This window comes from Lycium barbarum, chromosome 9 (assembly GCF_019175385.1).
Source record: "Lycium barbarum isolate Lr01 chromosome 9, ASM1917538v2, whole genome shotgun sequence".
Classification (NCBI taxonomy): Eukaryota; Viridiplantae; Streptophyta; class Magnoliopsida; order Solanales; family Solanaceae; genus Lycium; species Lycium barbarum.
The window spans coordinates 45,260,278-45,279,734 of NC_083345.1; the positions used below are offsets into that span (position 1 = coordinate 45,260,278).

A 19,457-nucleotide genomic window follows, 5' to 3' on the forward strand; every position below is an offset into this window, starting at 1 on the left:
TATATATATATATGTGTGTGTGTGTGTGTGTGTGTGTACGAAAAAGGCTTAAATATGCCATCAAACTATCGGAAGTGACTCACCTATGCCACTCGTCAACAGTTTGACTCATTTATGTCCTTGCCGTTTCCAAAATAGCTCATTCATGCCACTTTCATTAATTTGGATAGGAGTTTTTATCAATTTAAAAATTAAAATTGTGCTGGTTTAGTTAAACAACGTGGACCTCTAATTGAAGGTTATGTGTCATATCTAGTATTATAAAATCGGTGTTAATGAAAAATAGCGAATGAGCCATTTTGGCAACGACGATGGCATAAATGAGCCGTTTTGGTAACGGCGATAGCATAAACCAGCCAAAGTATTTACGAGTGGCATAAATGTGTCATTGTCGATAGTTCAATGACATCTTTGATCCTTTCCCCATATATATAGGGAATGGCTTGAGTTTAAATTTGAAAGACGGAAATATCCCAAAAATATTGATGGACATTTCTCCCCTTTTAAAATATAATGAAATAATTAATATTAATAATATACAAAAACTTAATACATTTATAATAACTAATGCTCAGACATATTATTAATGCCAAGAGTTGTTTTCTTTTTTGGTCTCTTTATTTATTTGTATTATACTTATTTAGTTGGCTTCAAACGTCTAAACCTTTCCAAATTCTTCATCAATATTCATTGATCTTGGAGCTACTATTTTTTTTTATATCTAATATATGAATGTATTTGTCTCCCTGTGTGTCTCCTTTTTCAATTTCACTAAGCTTGTAATTTATTAATCAAAAAATACTAAAAAGAAGTCCCACAAGTTTCAAGCAACACATAAACAAAAAAAGGAAAATGGGATCAGGTCATAAGACAAAACCCTAAATTCTATCTTAACTATCTACGTCTAGTGTTGGGTTTGAGCACTTCTCCACTTCCTAAGTTTTTGGGTTAATCAGAAGCACTACTTCCTTCAAACTCGTTGTACTTCTAATTCCCACCAAAGAGAATCACAGAAAGCTGAAAAATGGAAAAAGAAACCGTTTTTTGGTGCTTACATTTTATCACAATTTTGGCTCCAAAAGAATTTCAGGATAACCACCATATATATGAGAAAACAAACGAGGAAGTTACATTGGAAAGTGAAGCAGAATTTCTGAACCTGAGCAAGAAAACCAGGTATGTATCATTCCTCCTACTTGATGTTTGAACAAGATTAAATAGATAGTTATTTGTGACAATCATATCGTCAATGATTTGTTCAATGATTATTTGTTGCACGTCCATTGATTTCGCTTTATCTTTGTCTCATATAATCAATCAACAAGCTCAATTACTTTATGTTTTCGAAACAGAAAGATCCTAATTTACTGTGTAAACTACAATTCCGCGTGGTGTGTATATTTACAGTTGGTGTGTGGCACATAACTAGTAAAGCATGACATTATTTTTAGGCATCTATTGAAATAATTTCTCCTATGTTTTGTTCATATATTGGTGTTTTCCCCTCGTGTTTCGAGAGGAACCAAAGAGTCTTTAAAACTAAGCAGACTACTGTAGACAGGTTGACCAGGATGTTTATCCAAGAAGTTGTCCACAGGGGTTGCCAGAGTAATCGGCTTCATCAGAATCTTGAGCTGCTCAATTTGGGCCTAGGGCTAGTTTTATTAATTTTCTAAAAAGCATAAAACCCCAAAGGGAAAGTACAAATAATGGGGACTAGGTCTTACCTTACTAATCCTATGAGGCAAAAAACCTCTACACTAACATGAATGTAAGAAAAATGAACTTGACAAAATCAAGTATGCAATGATCATCACAGAGTTTATAACACACTCTGTGATGATATTAGAAATCATAATACTAAGATAATGAGAAAATAATACAAGAAAGAAAATAGAGTCAAGACCCTTGCTCTTTGAACTTGTAAAATCTTCTAAAGTCTGTAATTCTTCCACCTTGTCTCGATCTTCAACCCTTTCCAAAAAGTCTTGGAACTTCATCAATTTTTATTGGATCTTGTGGACTTTGTTGAAATGGTAGGGCACTGCCACTTTTTGCTTTGCCTGTCTCATTGGTATATGCCTTGGAACAAAATCCTCAGTCATTTTTTCATCCCATCTTTGCTTCCATGCATGAGTCTTGTGTCTTTTAACACTTTCCACCTGTCTAGGAGATAAATCCCCGTCCCTTGCCGCATTGTGAAAATTTTGTGCAATCGACTCCTCATCCATGTCAATCCTAGGACCTTCACTAGTTGGTATTGCTATTTGTAAATTTCGTTGGATCTTTGAGAGTGCACCTTGCTACTGCTTCTTGGGTGCCTGAGGATCATATAGTCACCATGCTTATCACCTACTGCTGCTACAGTTATGGGTGAAGCCTGAACCTGAGAGCTATCCCCTTGCTGCACCAATTGCTTGTTGTTACCAACTGTGTTTCCTTTGTTCTCCTCATTTCCTTTTCCACCAAGCTTGCCTTTATTATGAAAATCTGCAGCTTTATTATTACAACTATGTATTTATTATGAAAATTTGCAGCTTTATTATTACTACTATGTATTGCAGTAGACAAACCTACAAATTGCTCCGGAATGTTAGCACTTGCACCTGGAGTCAAAGTCTCTTGCTGCATCACCTTATTATACTTAGCTTGTGCAACATGGTTATGTTTCTTTGAGTTGGATACACTCTCAACCAAAGTATCAGTTGTATTCCCTGGTTTATTTGACCTGCAAGTACTTCATTTTTCTTCTGCATGCTTTCTAAAGTTACTTCATAATCTGCAGGACTTTTATTCACTTCTTGGTTACCTGTATTGATACCAACACTAGGAATTTGCATCTTAGTCTGCATATCCTCTTGTGTTGTATGGAAATTTTGTCCTGCACTTGTCATGTAGTATATACATCATCCATATCCTTACCAACCAGGAGATTAAAAGCTTCATGTGAAGATTCTGCTAAATCATTGAACTGCTCCTGATCATCCTCCTTCCCGCTATTAATTTGTCCCTCTTCAATATCTTCTTCAACTTGTTCGCTTCATAACTTCCTCTCACCCCCAGTGCCATTGTCATTAACAAAAGTAGTAGAAGGAACTTCTTCACATGCTCGATTAGTATTGACCGAGTTCTTCTGTTTTCCAGGAGTAAAAATTGGTGCATTCACATTTAGCTGTTTCTCTCCAACATTCACTTGCTTCACAGGACCCTGCACAACTGGAACAATTGGCACACCTGTAGCATCAACATTAACATTTACTGCTACATTATTTCCATTCACTGTTGCTTTTACTTCTTGCACAACTGGTGCTTTAACTATCTGCTTGCTTGCATCCACATTCACAACTTCTACCACTTCTTCAATCTCCTCACCCAATGCATCAAACTTATTTATTGTTAGTTTGCACAGTATTAGGATTAGAGATTACTGTAGTTAGATCTTTCTCTGTATTAGAAATTCTTGTCTCTTTAGCTGCAGTTAATGCCAACTGCTTTTGATTTTTATCAGTAGTTGAATTTCCTTTGGTTGCACTAACTTGTTTAACATTTTGTAACCTCCTTGGATCAACTGAAACTAGCTCTTTCCCAGTGTCTTGTCATGTAGTTTTCCTTATTGTGAACTCGACTGGTTCTGCCCATTATCATGCTTGTGGTTCTTTCTCTTTGGAGTATGTCATTGACTTGCATTATGCTTGCATTAACAAGAACAGATGAGAAGACTAACGCTTGGTCAACATTAAGATTGGTGGCTGGTTCCAGCATTCCTACGCATGTTTCTCTATATTTTCCACACCATTATTTGCTGTACAATTTATATCATGAGACTTCCCAGCCAACGTTCCTCTAGCATCATCTTCTTTATTCCTTTTTTCATTCAGAACTTGGCGCAAATCACCATCATATTTGTCCACCTGAGGCTGTTCTATAACCCCTTCAATGGCCTTATTAACCTCATCATTATTTTGTTGCTGCCGCATTCTCTAGTTGATTTCTTCATGCCCTTGATGATGACAAAATTTATAATAAGGAGGGAGATTATGGTAAACAATCTGTTGAAATTCCTCTACTATTTTCCCAGTAGCTTCGTCCAACAAATTCACCCTAACACGACTTGGTAATTCATCAAGCAAATCTAGTTGGACTTTTACCCTAGCCGTACTTGGACAAGATATTTCATTGGTCGCTTTATCAATTGCAATTGGTTTCCCAACTGCCGATGCAATAGGCAATAATGAAGCACGGGCAAACAGGTTAGGTGCCAAATTTGGCAGTAAAATCCACACAAAAGCCCTAGAAGTTTCTTCATTTGGTTTGAAATTCCTGGTCCAAGGGAAAATTCTATACAGATAATCTTCAACCTTACTATGTAACGAGCTAATTAATTTTGAAACAGCCATAACATAGTCTTCATAAAAATCAAACCTTACCAGGATGTGCCTATACGCAAGCCACCCTATAACACAGTTTACATGCGCACTTAATTGCTTAGGAATAATTTCTCGAAGTGCATGAATATCAGGATGCCTGAATGAGAATTTCATGATTATAGCTTGATGCAACCCTTCCTCAATAATGAATTTCTCCACCTCCTTCAAAGTAAATTGAACAGTAGGTTCACCATGTATATATTCAATAGGTTTAAGCTTGGTTTTTGGTAAATTTTGGATGTATTTTTTGGGATGTAGCTTGGAAGCGTACAGTGTTTGAGGTGTAGGGTTAGTAGTCATCTCTCCCACAGCCATGGGAAGCTGAGGAGAGGCCGAAGCAGCCATGGGAGGCTAGGACTGCATTGACCAGAGAGAGAAGAGAGAAGAGAGCCCTCGGGTTTGCATTGCTTTTTTTTTTTAAAATATATAGATTAATAGATTGGGATAGAGGCGGAATTGTTGGTAATTTTTTTTTTTTTTTGAGAGATCTAGATATTAGCATCATGTTGGAATGGTTTTGGGTTGAATGCATAGTTTCAAGGCTATTAAGGACCCATGTGGGCATCTGAGTGTCATTTCATTATTTCTAATTCTGAACTTCAGTAAAAGGCAAATAATAGTTTGAACAACAATGTTTTGCACATACTAAATTTCAGAACTACGGAAATATCGGTTTGACGAATATTTCAACTGAAGTGTAATGATTTCATTCACGAATTTTCGACTGCATGTCCAAACATTACTTCAATTTCAAAATACGGTACTCCTTTTTCAACTTCAACCTAATGTTTTACAAACACCTGCTATGGAGGAGCAAATCTTGAAAAAGTTAGATTTAAGAAGTTTCTAAATTATAATTCTCGAAGCTTAGTGTTGCAAGTCTTTCTGCACCCTTTCACAAATAAACTTTACAGATCCTTCCTTGGGAGCATGTTGTTGTTTATGACTTTGTGTGGTCAGTTTAAGTGGTGTACAATGACTTTTTAATGTCAAATTATTTGATATTTTCGTAAATGTTTTTTTGCTTTGAGTTCGCTTCCTGTTTTGCTGAACTTTTCCTTCTTCTGATGGTTGTTCTTACAACCGACAACTGTCTGAAGACTCTGCACACTTTTTTTTCTTGTCAAACTGAAACGTGATGTGACATAATGCCACTTTTTGGTAATAAAATTTGTTTATTTACCAAAAAATAAATGACGTGCGTGAGATTTTCCAATTTGATGATTTATGTTCTTTCCGGATTGTCCTTTAATTATCAATGGTTGGTGCTTTTATATAACTGTTGGTTTGTTAAACCAGTGGAGTTTACATCTTATAATCATACTAAAATTAGATATTGTGTTTTGGTAGAATTTTGCAAATCAATGGCACCAGGAGGTCATATCTTCAAACAAACTACACTTACAGGGGAAACTATTTGAGCTACTCAATCACCGGATGAATCAAACGTTACTCCCGTTGTTAATACAGGTAATACGTTTTATTATTAATTAGAATTAAATTATTTAGTTATTGGCCAAGTTGGAATAAAAAAACATTAACCTTCGAAACTTTCATTTATGTTTAACTTGTAAAGAAAGAGATAGACATTAGCTCATTATTTGAGGATGGTGAGAGTGATATTGGGCAAACGAAGTAGTAGGATAAATGAGGTTGATTCAGTTCACTCTACCGAAAATCATTCAACCACTAATGATTGGAACGATAAGCAAGTTATTAATAAGCATGTTATTGATAATCGAGAAACAAGGTTCATTTTCCTTTCATTATTCTGCACAGGACAGTGAAATTCTTTTTGATACACAATGGGGATTCTTTATAAGTGGAATATAGAAAATTTTAGAGCTAATACACTCAGAATTGGGGTTGTAAATAATGAAAATATGTAATAATTGTTTAGTGTGCTCATCCATCTTCTACTAGTTTAAAGTAGATCATTTAAGTGCAAATTAAAAAAAATTGATATTTCGTGTTATTTATGTAGATTTTATTTTGCTCTTTCTTTTGTGTTTTTTAATTTATTTTCCTCTCTTTCCTACATTTCCGAGTTACTCGAATAATTCTTATGTTGATGTTGACTGTTATTCAATCATCAACCCAAGATTTGTGAATTTAACTCATAAAGTTATCTGATGCTATTTCAACATTTTAAAAAGAAGTGCTTCATGATATCAAGACATATTTTCTTAAAATGCAAGACATTGAATATTTGTATGAGCAGTTGCGATTGATTTTGCTTTGTCAGTATGCTATATAAGCTACATGAGTCTAAGAAGTTAGAAAATGTTGGCATAGATTACATGTAATAGTTTCTTCATGATAACTTGTATTAGTTACACTTGTTTTATTCTTGACCGGCTCTCCTTTGCTCATCATGGTGTAACCAGATATGTAAAGGTACCTACTCTGTCAATATGCACAATTTAACCTTTTCCTGAGCGGATAGTTGTTGTGATCTACGCCTTTGGAATCCAACGATATTTTATATAATCTATGAAATTTATAATCACGGGGCATGATCTGAATGATCAAAGGAGATGCTATTAGCTCTCCTATATTCTTGTTGTTTTGTCGATGAATTTATTGACTTGGTTGTCTGCTAAGATACAACAAAATGAAGCAAAGTTTTCAGTTGTTTCTGTCTTCATCCTGTGCCATACTCATATGTGGTATTTTGAACTGACTTTTTTCCATCAGATGATTCCACTAGGATCAGGAATGGTCGTGGCAAGACTAGAGCGAAAGGTCTTGAAAGGATGAGGAAGACTATGGGAAGCAAGATGAAAATTGAGATTCCAGTTGGTAAAGGGAGGCCAACTAAGCCAACACAGTCGGAAAAATTATCCAATGAACTAGGGATAATTGCCAGGAATTTTCTTTCGCTTCCAAACAAGTGGAAGGAACTCACAATAGAGGACAAAGATGCAGCACTAATTAGATGCCACGTAAGGATTCTATACTCTTGTAATTTTATTACATGGTAGTGATTATAGTGAGTTCTCTTCTTTTGAGTATTGTTGTTACTCATTTATCTATTTATTTGATGAACTCATCGGCGATATCTATCTCCATCGAAATCTAGTAGTAAGTTCACTTATGTAACTGAAACAATTTTGGCCAAGAAATGGCCATAAACTGCTTCTATACAATGCAGTTTTTGCCTTGACTGCACTGCTGATATGGAACTGTGCATGCATAGCCTCTGTGTGTGAAAAACTGCTGCATACATAGCCTTCCTTGTGGAAAAAAATCAGTTGCATATTGATTTATGCTCCTCTCCATTGCTGCTTGCCTTGCATTATCCTCCAAATGATGACCCAAGTTTGATCCTTTGTTCCACCATTTCTTGTTGTCTTTCCAAGCTTAGCATAACCTTGCAAATGTTTTTTCCCTGATGTTGTTGCTGCAAATCCTCCTAGGCCTTGTGAAATTCTCCTGAGTAACATTTCTGATGGTATTTGCATATTTGATCTTTCAAGTCTTTAGCCATATTGCATGAGTATACAGTAGCTCTTGTGATTCCTTGCTTTTTCTGCTTAATAATAGCACCACTTGACCATCCTTAGCTGTATCAAAACCACTAAAACCAGTACTCTTCCTAAATTTGGCAATCTCTCAGCAGGTTAAGCACATAGTACTAACACCACACACTCAGAAAGAGCCAATAAATAGATTAATTATGGCCTTCTTTTACTATGCCTGGTGTATCACTGTAGTTACTGTAGTTGTTGTAGCAGCACCAAGTTACATAGTATTGCCATTTAAGAAAACCATTACCCTTTCCATAAATTGGCGATCCCTCAGTAGGTTGAGCACCTAGTGCTAATACCACACATTGAGAGAAATCCAATAAATGGATAAAGTATGGCTTAATAGTCACTTTCAACCACTTTGCAAATTTTAGAGTCCTACAGAACAAAAAACCAGCAAAAGTGCAAGAGTTTCTGCACACTGCATATTTTTTATGAATCTGCAAAGTAATATGAACAAAAATACCACACAAAGATGCACCACATATACATATATTACTAAAATATCATTAGTGTAATTTGCAGTAGTAATCACAGTGCTTAGTAAACCCCTATCATTTTCAGCGCAGTTTGGATCAAGGACAATATAATAATAACCAGTTATGAACAAGTATGATGTATGTAGTATTAGATCTGGTTTGAAACAAGATTGTACTAAATCCTTTCCTAGATAAGTAGGATCAGTGATACGAACATGCTTCAAATTTCCAATATGTCTATATACTTGAGTTTGAAGTTAACTAGTATATTGGCCGATGTTATGATTAGTTATTGTTTTAATATAAAAGGGATTTTGATTGTTTGTGTGTTTCTTCACAACATATCTGTTTTTTAGGAGAAGTTTGAAATTGATTTGGACGAGTATTGCGTGAAAGATAGTGTTGAAGATATTCTGAAAAATAGAAGCCGACAATGGCGTTACAAGTTAAAACAGCTATTTGAAAGTGCACGTTCCGAGGAAGAAGCTCGTAAAATTGAAGTGCCAGAGTTGACCCGAGAAAATTGTAATAAGCTTTGTGACATGTGGGCTGATCCAGCGCATAAGGTAATTTATATTCATGTTATTCTCCTTGTTGTTTAAGTTACATATATTTATATTTTATTTGTAGAAACGATGCGAGATAAACAGGGCCAATCGAGCTAAGCTTAAAATTAATCATTTTATGGGGTCAAAAGCGTTTGTACCTGCTCGGGCTGAACTTGTAAGTTATACCATTTTTGTTCTTCTTACTAACAATATTTTAGTTCTACATCATATTAATATTTTATTTTATAGGCTGAAAATGGAGTAGAGCCTGACAGAATCGAGTTCTACAAGAGTACTCATTACTCTACTGAAAAAGGATGGTCATCTCTAGAGGCTGAGACTAACTATGTAAGAAAATTATTATTTTAGTACCATAGCCATTGCATTTGTCCGGGTAAATATTCTTCAGAAGTTATGTTTTCTTTCTTTTTGACTTAGAAATTGAGATTAGCCTTGAGTAATTCATAATAAGCTTTTTCTTGTGATTGGACTTTAAAATAATGAAAATTCCACTTTACAACATAAACAGCTACTCAAATAAATTCCCGAGCGAGTTTGGTGAATTCCATTTTACCAGGGAATATTTATTTTGTTATAGTTTCCCAAAAAACTGATTTCCAATCTAGATGTTGTTGTGTTCGCTGGTAGAATTTGTGTCTTGTGTTTCTATTTGGTAGCGTGTTTTCGCTGCAAAGTTGTATTTTCTGCTAGATTTATAATTAATTTAAATAATATTAATATTCTTATGCAGAACAATATGAAAGATTTGAAAGATATATATACTTCGGGAGAGCCGGGAGAGCCTTGCATGACCACTGATCAAATTATGGATACTACGCTTGGTACAAAATCGGGGTACATTAAAGGTCTCAGTTATGGTCCGAAACCTGATACTACGAGAGCCACACAAAGAAGAACGGCAGAATTAGAAGATTCCCTTAGAAAGACGAAAGAGGAAGCTGCTAGTGCCCAACATGATTTACATAAACGATTAAATACAGCTGAAATTGTGGTAGAGACCCAGCAGTCCAAGATAGAAACCCAGCAGTCCCAGATAGAAACCCAGTAGTCCCAGATACAAGCATTAAATTCTCAATTGGTTACTCTAGCAGCACGCCAAGAAGAAATGTTTAAAAAAATGCAACATTTCGTTAGCTCATCGCCATCAAGGTTAGAAATAACACAACTTTACATCACAAGTCCTATTATAGTTCTTTTGTTATATATATCAATTAGGGTCCTACGTGTCTGATCCCATGTGTTAATTCTAGCAGCCATCTAACAGCCATTTTATTAGCATGAGTTTTGTTTCGTTTCTCTATTTCATTAAGAGAGATGTTTTCTATTTGACTATGCTTTTGGTTTGGGATTCTTAATGGTTTCTTGTTCAAGCTAGTTCTCATTTCTTGTCATTTGTGGTACTATTGTTGGCTGCCAGTTTTTTTCTTTTTAATTTTTTGGGTTGTTGGCCGCGACTTAGTATGCAGTCCTGGCAGTTTGAGTAACACTTCAATTTATAAACAAATGCTCTTATCTGTAACTGGCTCATGCATGGTTGGTCACTGTATATTCCTGGCGTCATTCAAATATACATCAGCGATTTCTATATCAATTTTGGTATAATGGACTTCTCTTTTCTGGTTTTTATATTGGCATCTCAGTCTGCTTACAAAGCATTCTCGATATCATCTTATTTATAGTATTACAGCATGATATTGTTCCAAATTGATAAACCCTTTTGATGATGAACTCTATTTAGCTTTGGATTTGGGATTTGAATTCTTCAACTGCTGCACTTTAAAGCTAATCTTAATTTTCTTTTCTCTCTTTTCCGCAGGTATTAAATGTGGGAATTGAATCAAGACTGATTGCAAGTTGAGTGTCACCACATTATTAGTATTTTGAAAAAATTTGCACTATCTGTCTTATTTTAGGAGTAATATTTCGTATATTTCAGTTGGATTGGTACTTTGGAAGAAACTGCATTGTCTGTCTTAGTTTAGGAGTAATATTTAGTATATTTCAGTTGGATTTTCTTGTTATTAGACAATTTTACTTTTGTTTAGGAGTTTGTAAAGAGATATGATCTCAGTACAATTTTAGTTGTTCTTAATTGTATGATCATGGGTGAATTGTATTATTATCTGGTATGTTTTATTATTTTATTTTCAATTTATGCAATTCTATTTTAAAAACTAATATCTACAAAATAATTAAACGTCATCGAATGTCTATAATTAGTGACAAATATTTTGTCATTAAAGGATTAATTTTTGGCGACGACTAAACTAAATTTTTCTAGACAAATATATTTTCGTCACGAAACAAATTAGTTCGTCATAAGTTGACTACGTTTAGCGACAAAAATATATTTGTCCTAGTATCCTCCTCCTTATTGGATACGAATTAATGCTTTATGTTATGACAATTGTAATTGTCACTAATCATGACAATTTACAGTGACAATTTATTTTGTCAGCAAAAGCAATACTATTAGTGACGAGATGATAGATTTAACTACAAAATTGTAAACTTTGTTTATAACAACAAATCTGTCACTAATCTCTATACATTTAGGGACGAAACATTTTTTTGTATATAAAAGGCAGTCTTTAGTGACGAAATTACATTATTTTAGCTACAAAATACATATATCTTTTGAGACAATTGATATCGTCACTGAACAAACTACATAGTTAGTGACAAGGTAGTTTCGTCGGTGCTAATAGCCTCTTTAGTGACAAAAACACACTATCAACTACGAAAATCTATCCTTTTTATGACAAATATGTTCGTCACAAATACTATGCATTTGGGGATGAAAGGAGGATTTCGTAGTTAATAAACTTTATTTAGCGACGAAACATTAAGTTGTCTTTGTATACTTTTAGCGACCCGTTTTTAGGGACGAATGATTGACGAAATTTTTTTCGTCACACAAGATTTTGGTGACGAAATATGACTTATAAGTGACGAAATTATTTGTCCCTGATAATCGAATTTGTTGTAGTGACCCGATCTTGAAAAGGATGCAAGACTATGGTTGTTCAACCTCTTTACTGATGAATATGTGTTATTCTTTTTGGTTCCTCTTTAGAAACTTCCTTCAATGTCTTTTATTAGACAATGGCTTGATAATTCTCTGTTCCATAGCTCAAATAAGGTCTTGAACACCTTCCAGAGAGTTATCTCCAGAGGCGGACCCAAGATTTTAAGACGGCGGGGGCACTATTATCTTAACATAAACGCCAAAAAAAAATGACAACTGAGGGATAATATTGTGTCAGACAGGTCATTAATAGCGTAGCAGTGACGAAAATACAAGTATACAGGTCCAATATGTGTAATAAATAAAATTTACACAGTGAAGCAAATGAAAGAGAGAGTTCAGTGGCTAAGGCTGTACAACATGTGGTGACAGTGCAGGTTCGAATCTAGGCGAGCTCATTTAACGCTTATTGTTTTCCTAAAAATAGGCTCAAAAAAATAATTAAAAGTGACATTTGGGGTTCGATCCGGAGTGACATGTAAGGGAAGCAGCAGTTGCAACCAACGTGCCCCAAAAACACTTTCGTTTATTAGATGCACAATTAAATATATACTAATTTCTCAAAATATATACACATATATGTATACATAATTTTTTTCAAAGGGTGGGAGTGCACGTGCACTCCAACCCTTCCACGTAGGTCCGCCTCTGAGTGAAGTATGCAGAAGCTTCGGCACTGCAAATATCATATCTGCAGAGTTGCAGGATTTTGTGTAACTAATTTGAAATTGGTGCAGCCCTTTTCATTTGGGATGGTGCACGTTTGTAAAAATTGGTGGCACGGTAAGTTAAGAGTACTATTACATCTTTGGAAGATGTCATATGATGTTCGGTCAAAAATACATATATTTAGCCATTATTGTCTCACATTCTGTTACTTTTAATCGTCTTTTGAATGTTATTATATTAATTTGTGTTTAATATTATATTTTATTATGTAGAAATAAAGAATTGCAAAATTGAAGAGATTTGGAGCAAAATTGAGTGAAAAGTGTGAAGGAATGAAACAACAATCAGAATACCTTTCGCTTCTTCTGTCAGCTAATTCAACAATGTCAGCTATTGCCCTTGGGCTTGATTCCGTTCAACCATCAAGAAAGAAGCTCTCCCCCGTCGTCCTCTTTTTTCAGAGGACTTTCGGACATGTCCCCTGCACCGGACCTTGGGCAGGAAGTGCAGCAAGTGAGCACTTCCTCCCCAAGGTCCGGTAGTCACGTTTGAACCAACGATTGGTTGAAATAAAAGAATGCAAAAATACACAATTGCAAAAGAAGAAAATAAAGAAAGAACGTGCATACCTGCAACGAAATGGCCATCTGGAGGGAGTGAACAAGGTATTTGTCTACGTGGAAAGCGACAAGAAATTTTTTTGGCAGCAAAAGTTGAATCAAAATGTTAGAGTTACACATGTGGCAGCAAGTGAAGACATTAAATTTTCCAAGCAAAATTTAGTCACCGGAAAATATGAGTTAGCGCATTGACGTTATTTCCGAAGGCAATTATTTCCCAATTTGTTTTGGACTCGGTTATTTTGTTTGGGCTTTTTCTTACACCTATAAATAATGTATAAGAAAGAGTTTTTACATAACTTGAAACCCTTAGTTCAGAACTTTGGACCTAGAGAGAGAGCTTGGGATCGCCGTGGAGGCCGGAGTTACAGGGTTTTACCTTCTCTTTTCTATAGTACTCATTTTTACGTTTTTATTCAGATGATTTGTTGTTTTTCCTTCATGTCTATGTGGAGCTAAACTCTTTAGTTCTAGGGTTTTGGCTCAAACATGAAAGTTGACGTTTGATTATCGTTTATATCTATTGATTTTCCATCTTTAGGTTATTTATTTATTCTTGATCTTAATTGTTTGATTATTTGACGAAATAGTTAGACACTATCTGTGGCATGTAAATTGAACTAGGGATAAGGAATTTGCATGCATAATAAGAATAAATAGAGCTTGTTCGATTAATCGTTTCGCTAATGAGGATAGGAATATACCCTTTAGCCTCGCTTAGTTGAATACGGAGATATAAATGTGTTCTTGTTATTTTCTGATGACCATAGGAATATAGGCATTGGAGTAACATCTACAGGCTTGTGAGCAACTCAGAAGATACTCATAAAGTTAACATCAACCGTCAACTAGTAACCCATAGGTAGAACGATTTGAAGACTCAACTAGATGGTTAGTAGTCATAGCCCTAGATCTATCTCTTCTCCGATAAAAATCCACTCTTTCTTGGTTGAAGTTCATTATTTGCTTTCTTTTATTTTTAGTTAGTTTATAAATATAACTTTGAATTTATTTTTTTTAGATAATTAGTATTAGTTTAATGGAAAAGGCTCAAATATGTCATCGAACTATCGAAAATAGCTTATTTATGTCCCTTGTCAATAGTTTGGCCATTTATGCCATTGAACTATCAGAAATAGCTCATTTATGTCACTCATCAATAGTGTGGCTCATTTATGCTATCGCCCGTTACCAAAATGACTCATTCATGTCATTTTTCATTAACGCCGGTTTTACAATACCAGATATGACACGTGGCCTCCAACTGGATTATGGTTGTGGGTGGGTAGGGTGTATGGGTCGGATATTTTATTAATTTGGGATTTAAAATTGAGCTGGTTTAATTAAAAGACGTAGACCTCTAATTAGAGGCCACGAATCATATCTGGTATTATAAAATCGGCGTTAATGAAAAATGGCATGGATGGGTCATTTTGGTAACGGGCGATGACATAAATGAGCCAAACTATTGATGAGTGACATAAATGAGTCATTTTCGATAGTTCAAAGGTGTAAATGAGTCAAACTATTAATGAGTGGCATAAATGAGTCATTTCCGATAGTTCAAAGGCATATTTGAGCCTTTTTCATTAGTTTAATTTAGTAAATAGTTAATCATAAGTCCCTGTGGAAACGATATCTAGACTTTATTCCTATATTACTTGTACGACCGTGTATACTTGCGTGTGCGTTTGGGAGCAACATCATATTTAGCATGTCTTGAATATAATTTCTTGTATACAGGATACTATCAGTGTAGCCATAGAGGTGACAGTATGTTTTGTGATGTCCTATTATCACTGTGCATATTTCAACTTCTTTTCTGGAATTGGAGAAACATTATATCACCATATTTAAATTCAAGGAGATGGACCTAGTTGCTGATTATTGAAATATTCATTTTGTCAGTATATGGCTAGGTTCTTTTGATTAAGCTTAGCAACAATTTTTAATGCCTCTTGGAAAGAAACTCTGGCTGTAACTTCTTACTCCAACTCAATAGGTTTATTTATACAAACAACTTTGATCACTAGCAATGATTTCGAGTTTAGAAAATTATGTGCGGACCTCAATTAGAGAATAGTTAATTAGTACTCTAGCAGGTCAGGAAAAATGGGATAGACAATTGTATTGGAGTAACTTCTGGAATCATCCCCTCATCCCCTTTTTTCTACTGTTTTATTATTCTTGTTCTTCTAACTCGTATTTGTTACAACAATTTCCATTCAATCAATAGGAGATATCTCTATTTCATGCATGGTGGCCTTTGTTGAAGTTTTATAAGAAGTTTTTAGTGGAAATATAGCATGATTAATGTTGCTACTGGGGTTATTTAACCCAGACAGAAGTATAATTAGATTTAATACATTTGAGCGAAACTGAAGCAGCAATATGATATAAGTAATTAAATTAATTAAAAAACTGGTCTTTTTTAGGTAAGTTGGTAGATTTTGTCATTGTGCCTATTTAAAGACTTTGATTTAACTTCTCAACGTTCTTTTTTTTTTCTTGAATAATCAAATGTTTTGCAAAGCCTTTTTTTTTTTTTCCTTCAGAAATTTCAGTAACAGAAGTGTCAAAATATTTAGTGAGGTGATATTTATGCAAACAGTAAACAAATAACAAAACAATAGGATGTCTGAGTAAAGTAAACGTTCTCTTGAAAATTGATTAAGGGATTTAATGAGATGAGAATGGATGTTAATTTTTCAAAATTAAGCGTTGAAAGTCTATGTACAAATACATGTCATGATGCATCTATTGATTTTGCGTAAACAGTGAGTAGAGTTGTACAGGTAGGTTCTGTATTAAAACTTGATTTTAGGGAATTAATAGTGACCGAAATTTGGGATGAAAGAAGTAGAAGTTCACTCTAATGAAAAATAAAAAGGAGTGAAATTGAATTAAAATGAATTTCAATCTGCAATAATTGAAGAAAATGAAAGGTGGCCAAATTTACAGTCGTAAGTTTTACAGATTTCCTCTACACTGTTGATGATTAGAACTCTCCCCCAATGGTTAATCCCATTGCACTTAAGCATTACCTACACATCAACACCAACTCCTCTTCATCTCCTAGTGAACACATCGTTACACTGATCGAGATATTCGTAAAAGAGTTTATGTTCGGTGCATCGATAGCGTAAAAGAAAATTTACATTATCAAATTAAAGTGACATATAACAACAAAGAATTCTACATATCAGGGGCATTTAAATAAGAGTTGAAGTTATATGTATATACACACACTGTTTGTGTAAATAATATTTTACTCTATCACGCCAATTAAAATATATTTATAGCTAAATTTCCTTAAAAGAGGAAATGTGAGATTAAAATCTAGAAATCTTTTGTAACAGGTAAAGATGTCCTGATGTTGCAAAAAGAAATTTTCACTAACCGTGTACAAAACTTAAATCACTATAGTAATCTTTACACCACCAGTGTATAATTCAAAAACTTAAGAATAAAACCTGCCAAGAAAACTGACATTTTACCTTTAAAAAGGACTCCAAAGCTGACCCTTAAGCAAACCTTCAATAGTAAACTCTAGAATTATTTATTCAGTATGCCTATGAATTAAGAAGCACCATAAACAAACAGTGAAACAACAGAAGGATATGGAAAGTGAATGCTTTCCAAGAAAACTTCGTTATGATATTAGTATGTCAAAAAGAACAAGAAAATCACCATTGATTGTCAAAGAAGAAGCTGTCAAAAGTCCCCAACACCCTCAAGAATTGATCAATTCAGTTGAAAACATAGAAGATGTGAATGAAGAACGAGAAGAGAAAGCAGAAAAAGGGGTAATCAGTAACAACGATGAAGAAGAAGAAGAAGATCAAAAGAAGAGCTTGAAGCAGTTGATTGAAGGTAGAGGAACTTCTTTGGGGCACCATTTCACAGAAGAAGAAAGGCAACTTGAGATGGTTGTAAAACAGCCAGAAAATGGATTGAAATTCAAGCAAATGGTGAGTCGTTATGCTAAATTTTTAGGCCATATGATTAAGATCAAGAGAAAGAAGCCTGCAGGTTACAGATTGAAGATGCAAGTCCATAATAAACCTTGATCTTTAATAGGTCAAGCTTATATTCCTTGAGCTCTTTTCTGTTTTGATTTAAAGAAAAGACTGTGTATATATGTATTTGTACCTTCTCTTGGTTCAATTTAAGCTCTTATACATACATCTGAATAATTCTTGGGTGGAATTTTGTCGGTATGGACACAGGAACGTTTACTGAGCAGTACATTATTTCTGAAACAAGTAACAAAACCTGTTTCAGTACAGGTGAACTTGTTTAAGCTTGTTTCTAGTTTCATTTATATGAAGTGCATAATATGCAGAAGTCATGTTACTGCCATTTTGCTCCATTGCTTTTAATTGTGTGAGAAAAGAATATGGTACAGATTGCGAAGAATATGTGCGTATAACTGTCTCTGTTTTGCTTGAATCATGTCACTGATGAATATTTGTCATGATCCAAAGCTGTAACCGGCATTCTGGGAGTTTGATTCCACCGATCGTACCACCTTGACGAGACAATCTTAAGCAACAAGTTTAAACTCATTTCATAATTACATCTCACAAATAAGGGTCAGATGTTATACCCCATTTTAACCGAGTCAAAGCGAAGTACAACATATTGGTGATTTTTAATTATTTAACTTAAAGAGTCGCCACCTAATTATTTTAATGTTAAATTAGGACACCTAAGTATTAATTAAAATAAAGCTAAATTAAACCTCTGCTAATGGTCTGCTTAATTAATGTAATTCTAGGTAAGGGTTCTTAGTTATCTTAAAGAGAAGGGATAAAGCATCCTTTAAGATCCGTTAACTACGGTTAACCTGCCAAACTTAAGTTAATTTATATAGGTGAAAATGTTATTGGTTAAATAATTAAAGCATAAAATCATTTGAACTAAATGACATACTAACTAAGCTTCATATTTTAGCGAACAGTTGAAAATAAAAGAAACTTACATTTGACACGAATAGCCAAACAAACTATCTTCGAGTAAAGGACTTCAGTGACACGAACAATTTTTGTAAAATGATTTCTTAAATGTCCTTTAAGAAATACCAAGTGATTTTAAACTCTATAGACTCATTAAGGTGACAAAATTTAGACAACTTGATTAGAGTTTTCTTAAAAAGTTACTTTTTGAAAAATGGCTCAAAACTGGAAAATGGAAATTTTAGTTCAGCTGTTCCAAAGCTACTTTTTTTAGCAATAGAGTAAAATAAGAGTTGAGAAAATACACAAGCTTAAATAGTGCACTAATTTATTTCAAAAAAGATGTAGCACGGCCTCAAAGACTATTGTCAAATTCATAACTAAGTTCTTACGCAGGTAAACATTGTTACTCTTTTTAAGTGATGGAAAATATTACCTTATTAATAATAAATGATTGGGACAGTCTAAATGATCAAATAAAACATACATTGACTAAGTTTATCCTAAAATCCCAAAACAGGGATACACCAAACATAAGCAAACCAGCAATTGTAAAAAAAATGAAGATGGAATGACTGGTAAGGAAAAGATAGCCAAAAGATGTCCCGAGCAATTTTGCTCGTTCCTCTTGATAGATTTGATGCATTTAAAAGAAAATCTGCGGAATAGACTCCATGCTCGGTAATAGAAGAGTCTCAGGTTAAGACTCCAAGTTTGCAAGAGTCCCGAATTAAGACTCCATTTGCTCCCAGGGTGCACATGTAAACAAAGACGAGGAAAAAAATGGATTAGAATGCAAGACACAAAAAAAAAAAAAAAAAAAAAAAAAAAAAAAGGGGAAACTGAACAAATTCTTCATACAAATCAGCCGTATAGTTTAAAGTATGAAAACTATCAAACTGAGCATATAATTTGACAAAGTTCCATAATGTTTACATAGCAGGTCATATTCTCTTTAATGTCAAAACCAAAAATAACCAAGGATGGCAAACCTTATTACATAAGACTCCCAGATATAATCATAGAGTACATACTAAGGTTTCATGATTAGCACGCATGATAAAATCTGCCTTCAATCAACTCAGTAAAGAGAGAAAGATTACTACTAAAATGATACTTCATCTATACAATAACTACATACTGACACGAGTTCATATTTTGAAATACTAAAGATGAA

At 34.3% G+C, this 19,457-nt stretch overlaps 2 protein-coding genes across 3 annotated transcripts; both read left to right on the forward strand.

Moving 5' to 3' along the window:
* Window positions 1-691: 691 nt before the first annotated feature.
* Window positions 692-11,346, forward strand: LOC132610254 (uncharacterized). 2 transcript variants are annotated; one of them, XM_060324567.1, is made up of 7 exons: window positions 692-1,176; window positions 7,125-7,372; window positions 8,793-9,002; window positions 9,067-9,159; window positions 9,234-9,332; window positions 9,736-10,154; window positions 10,822-11,346. In XM_060324567.1, the coding sequence occupies exons 2-6, from the start codon at window positions 7,184-7,186 to the stop codon at window positions 10,051-10,053; spliced, it is 909 nt and encodes a 302-aa protein (XP_060180550.1). In that variant the 5' UTR covers window positions 692-1,176; window positions 7,125-7,183; the 3' UTR covers window positions 10,054-10,154; window positions 10,822-11,346. The 2 variants fall into 2 exon arrangements, with proteins under 2 accessions (XP_060180550.1, XP_060180549.1); XM_060324566.1 differs by lacking the exon at window positions 692-1,176 and adding an exon at window positions 5,776-5,897.
* A 5,556-nt stretch (window positions 11,347-16,902) lies between these two features.
* On the forward strand, window positions 16,903-17,681 carry LOC132610255 (uncharacterized). Its single transcript, XM_060324568.1, has one exon. The coding sequence runs from the start codon at window positions 16,943-16,945 to the stop codon at window positions 17,390-17,392; it is 450 nt and encodes a 149-aa protein (XP_060180551.1). The 5' UTR covers window positions 16,903-16,942; the 3' UTR covers window positions 17,393-17,681.
* Window positions 17,682-19,457: the final 1,776 nt, after the last annotated feature.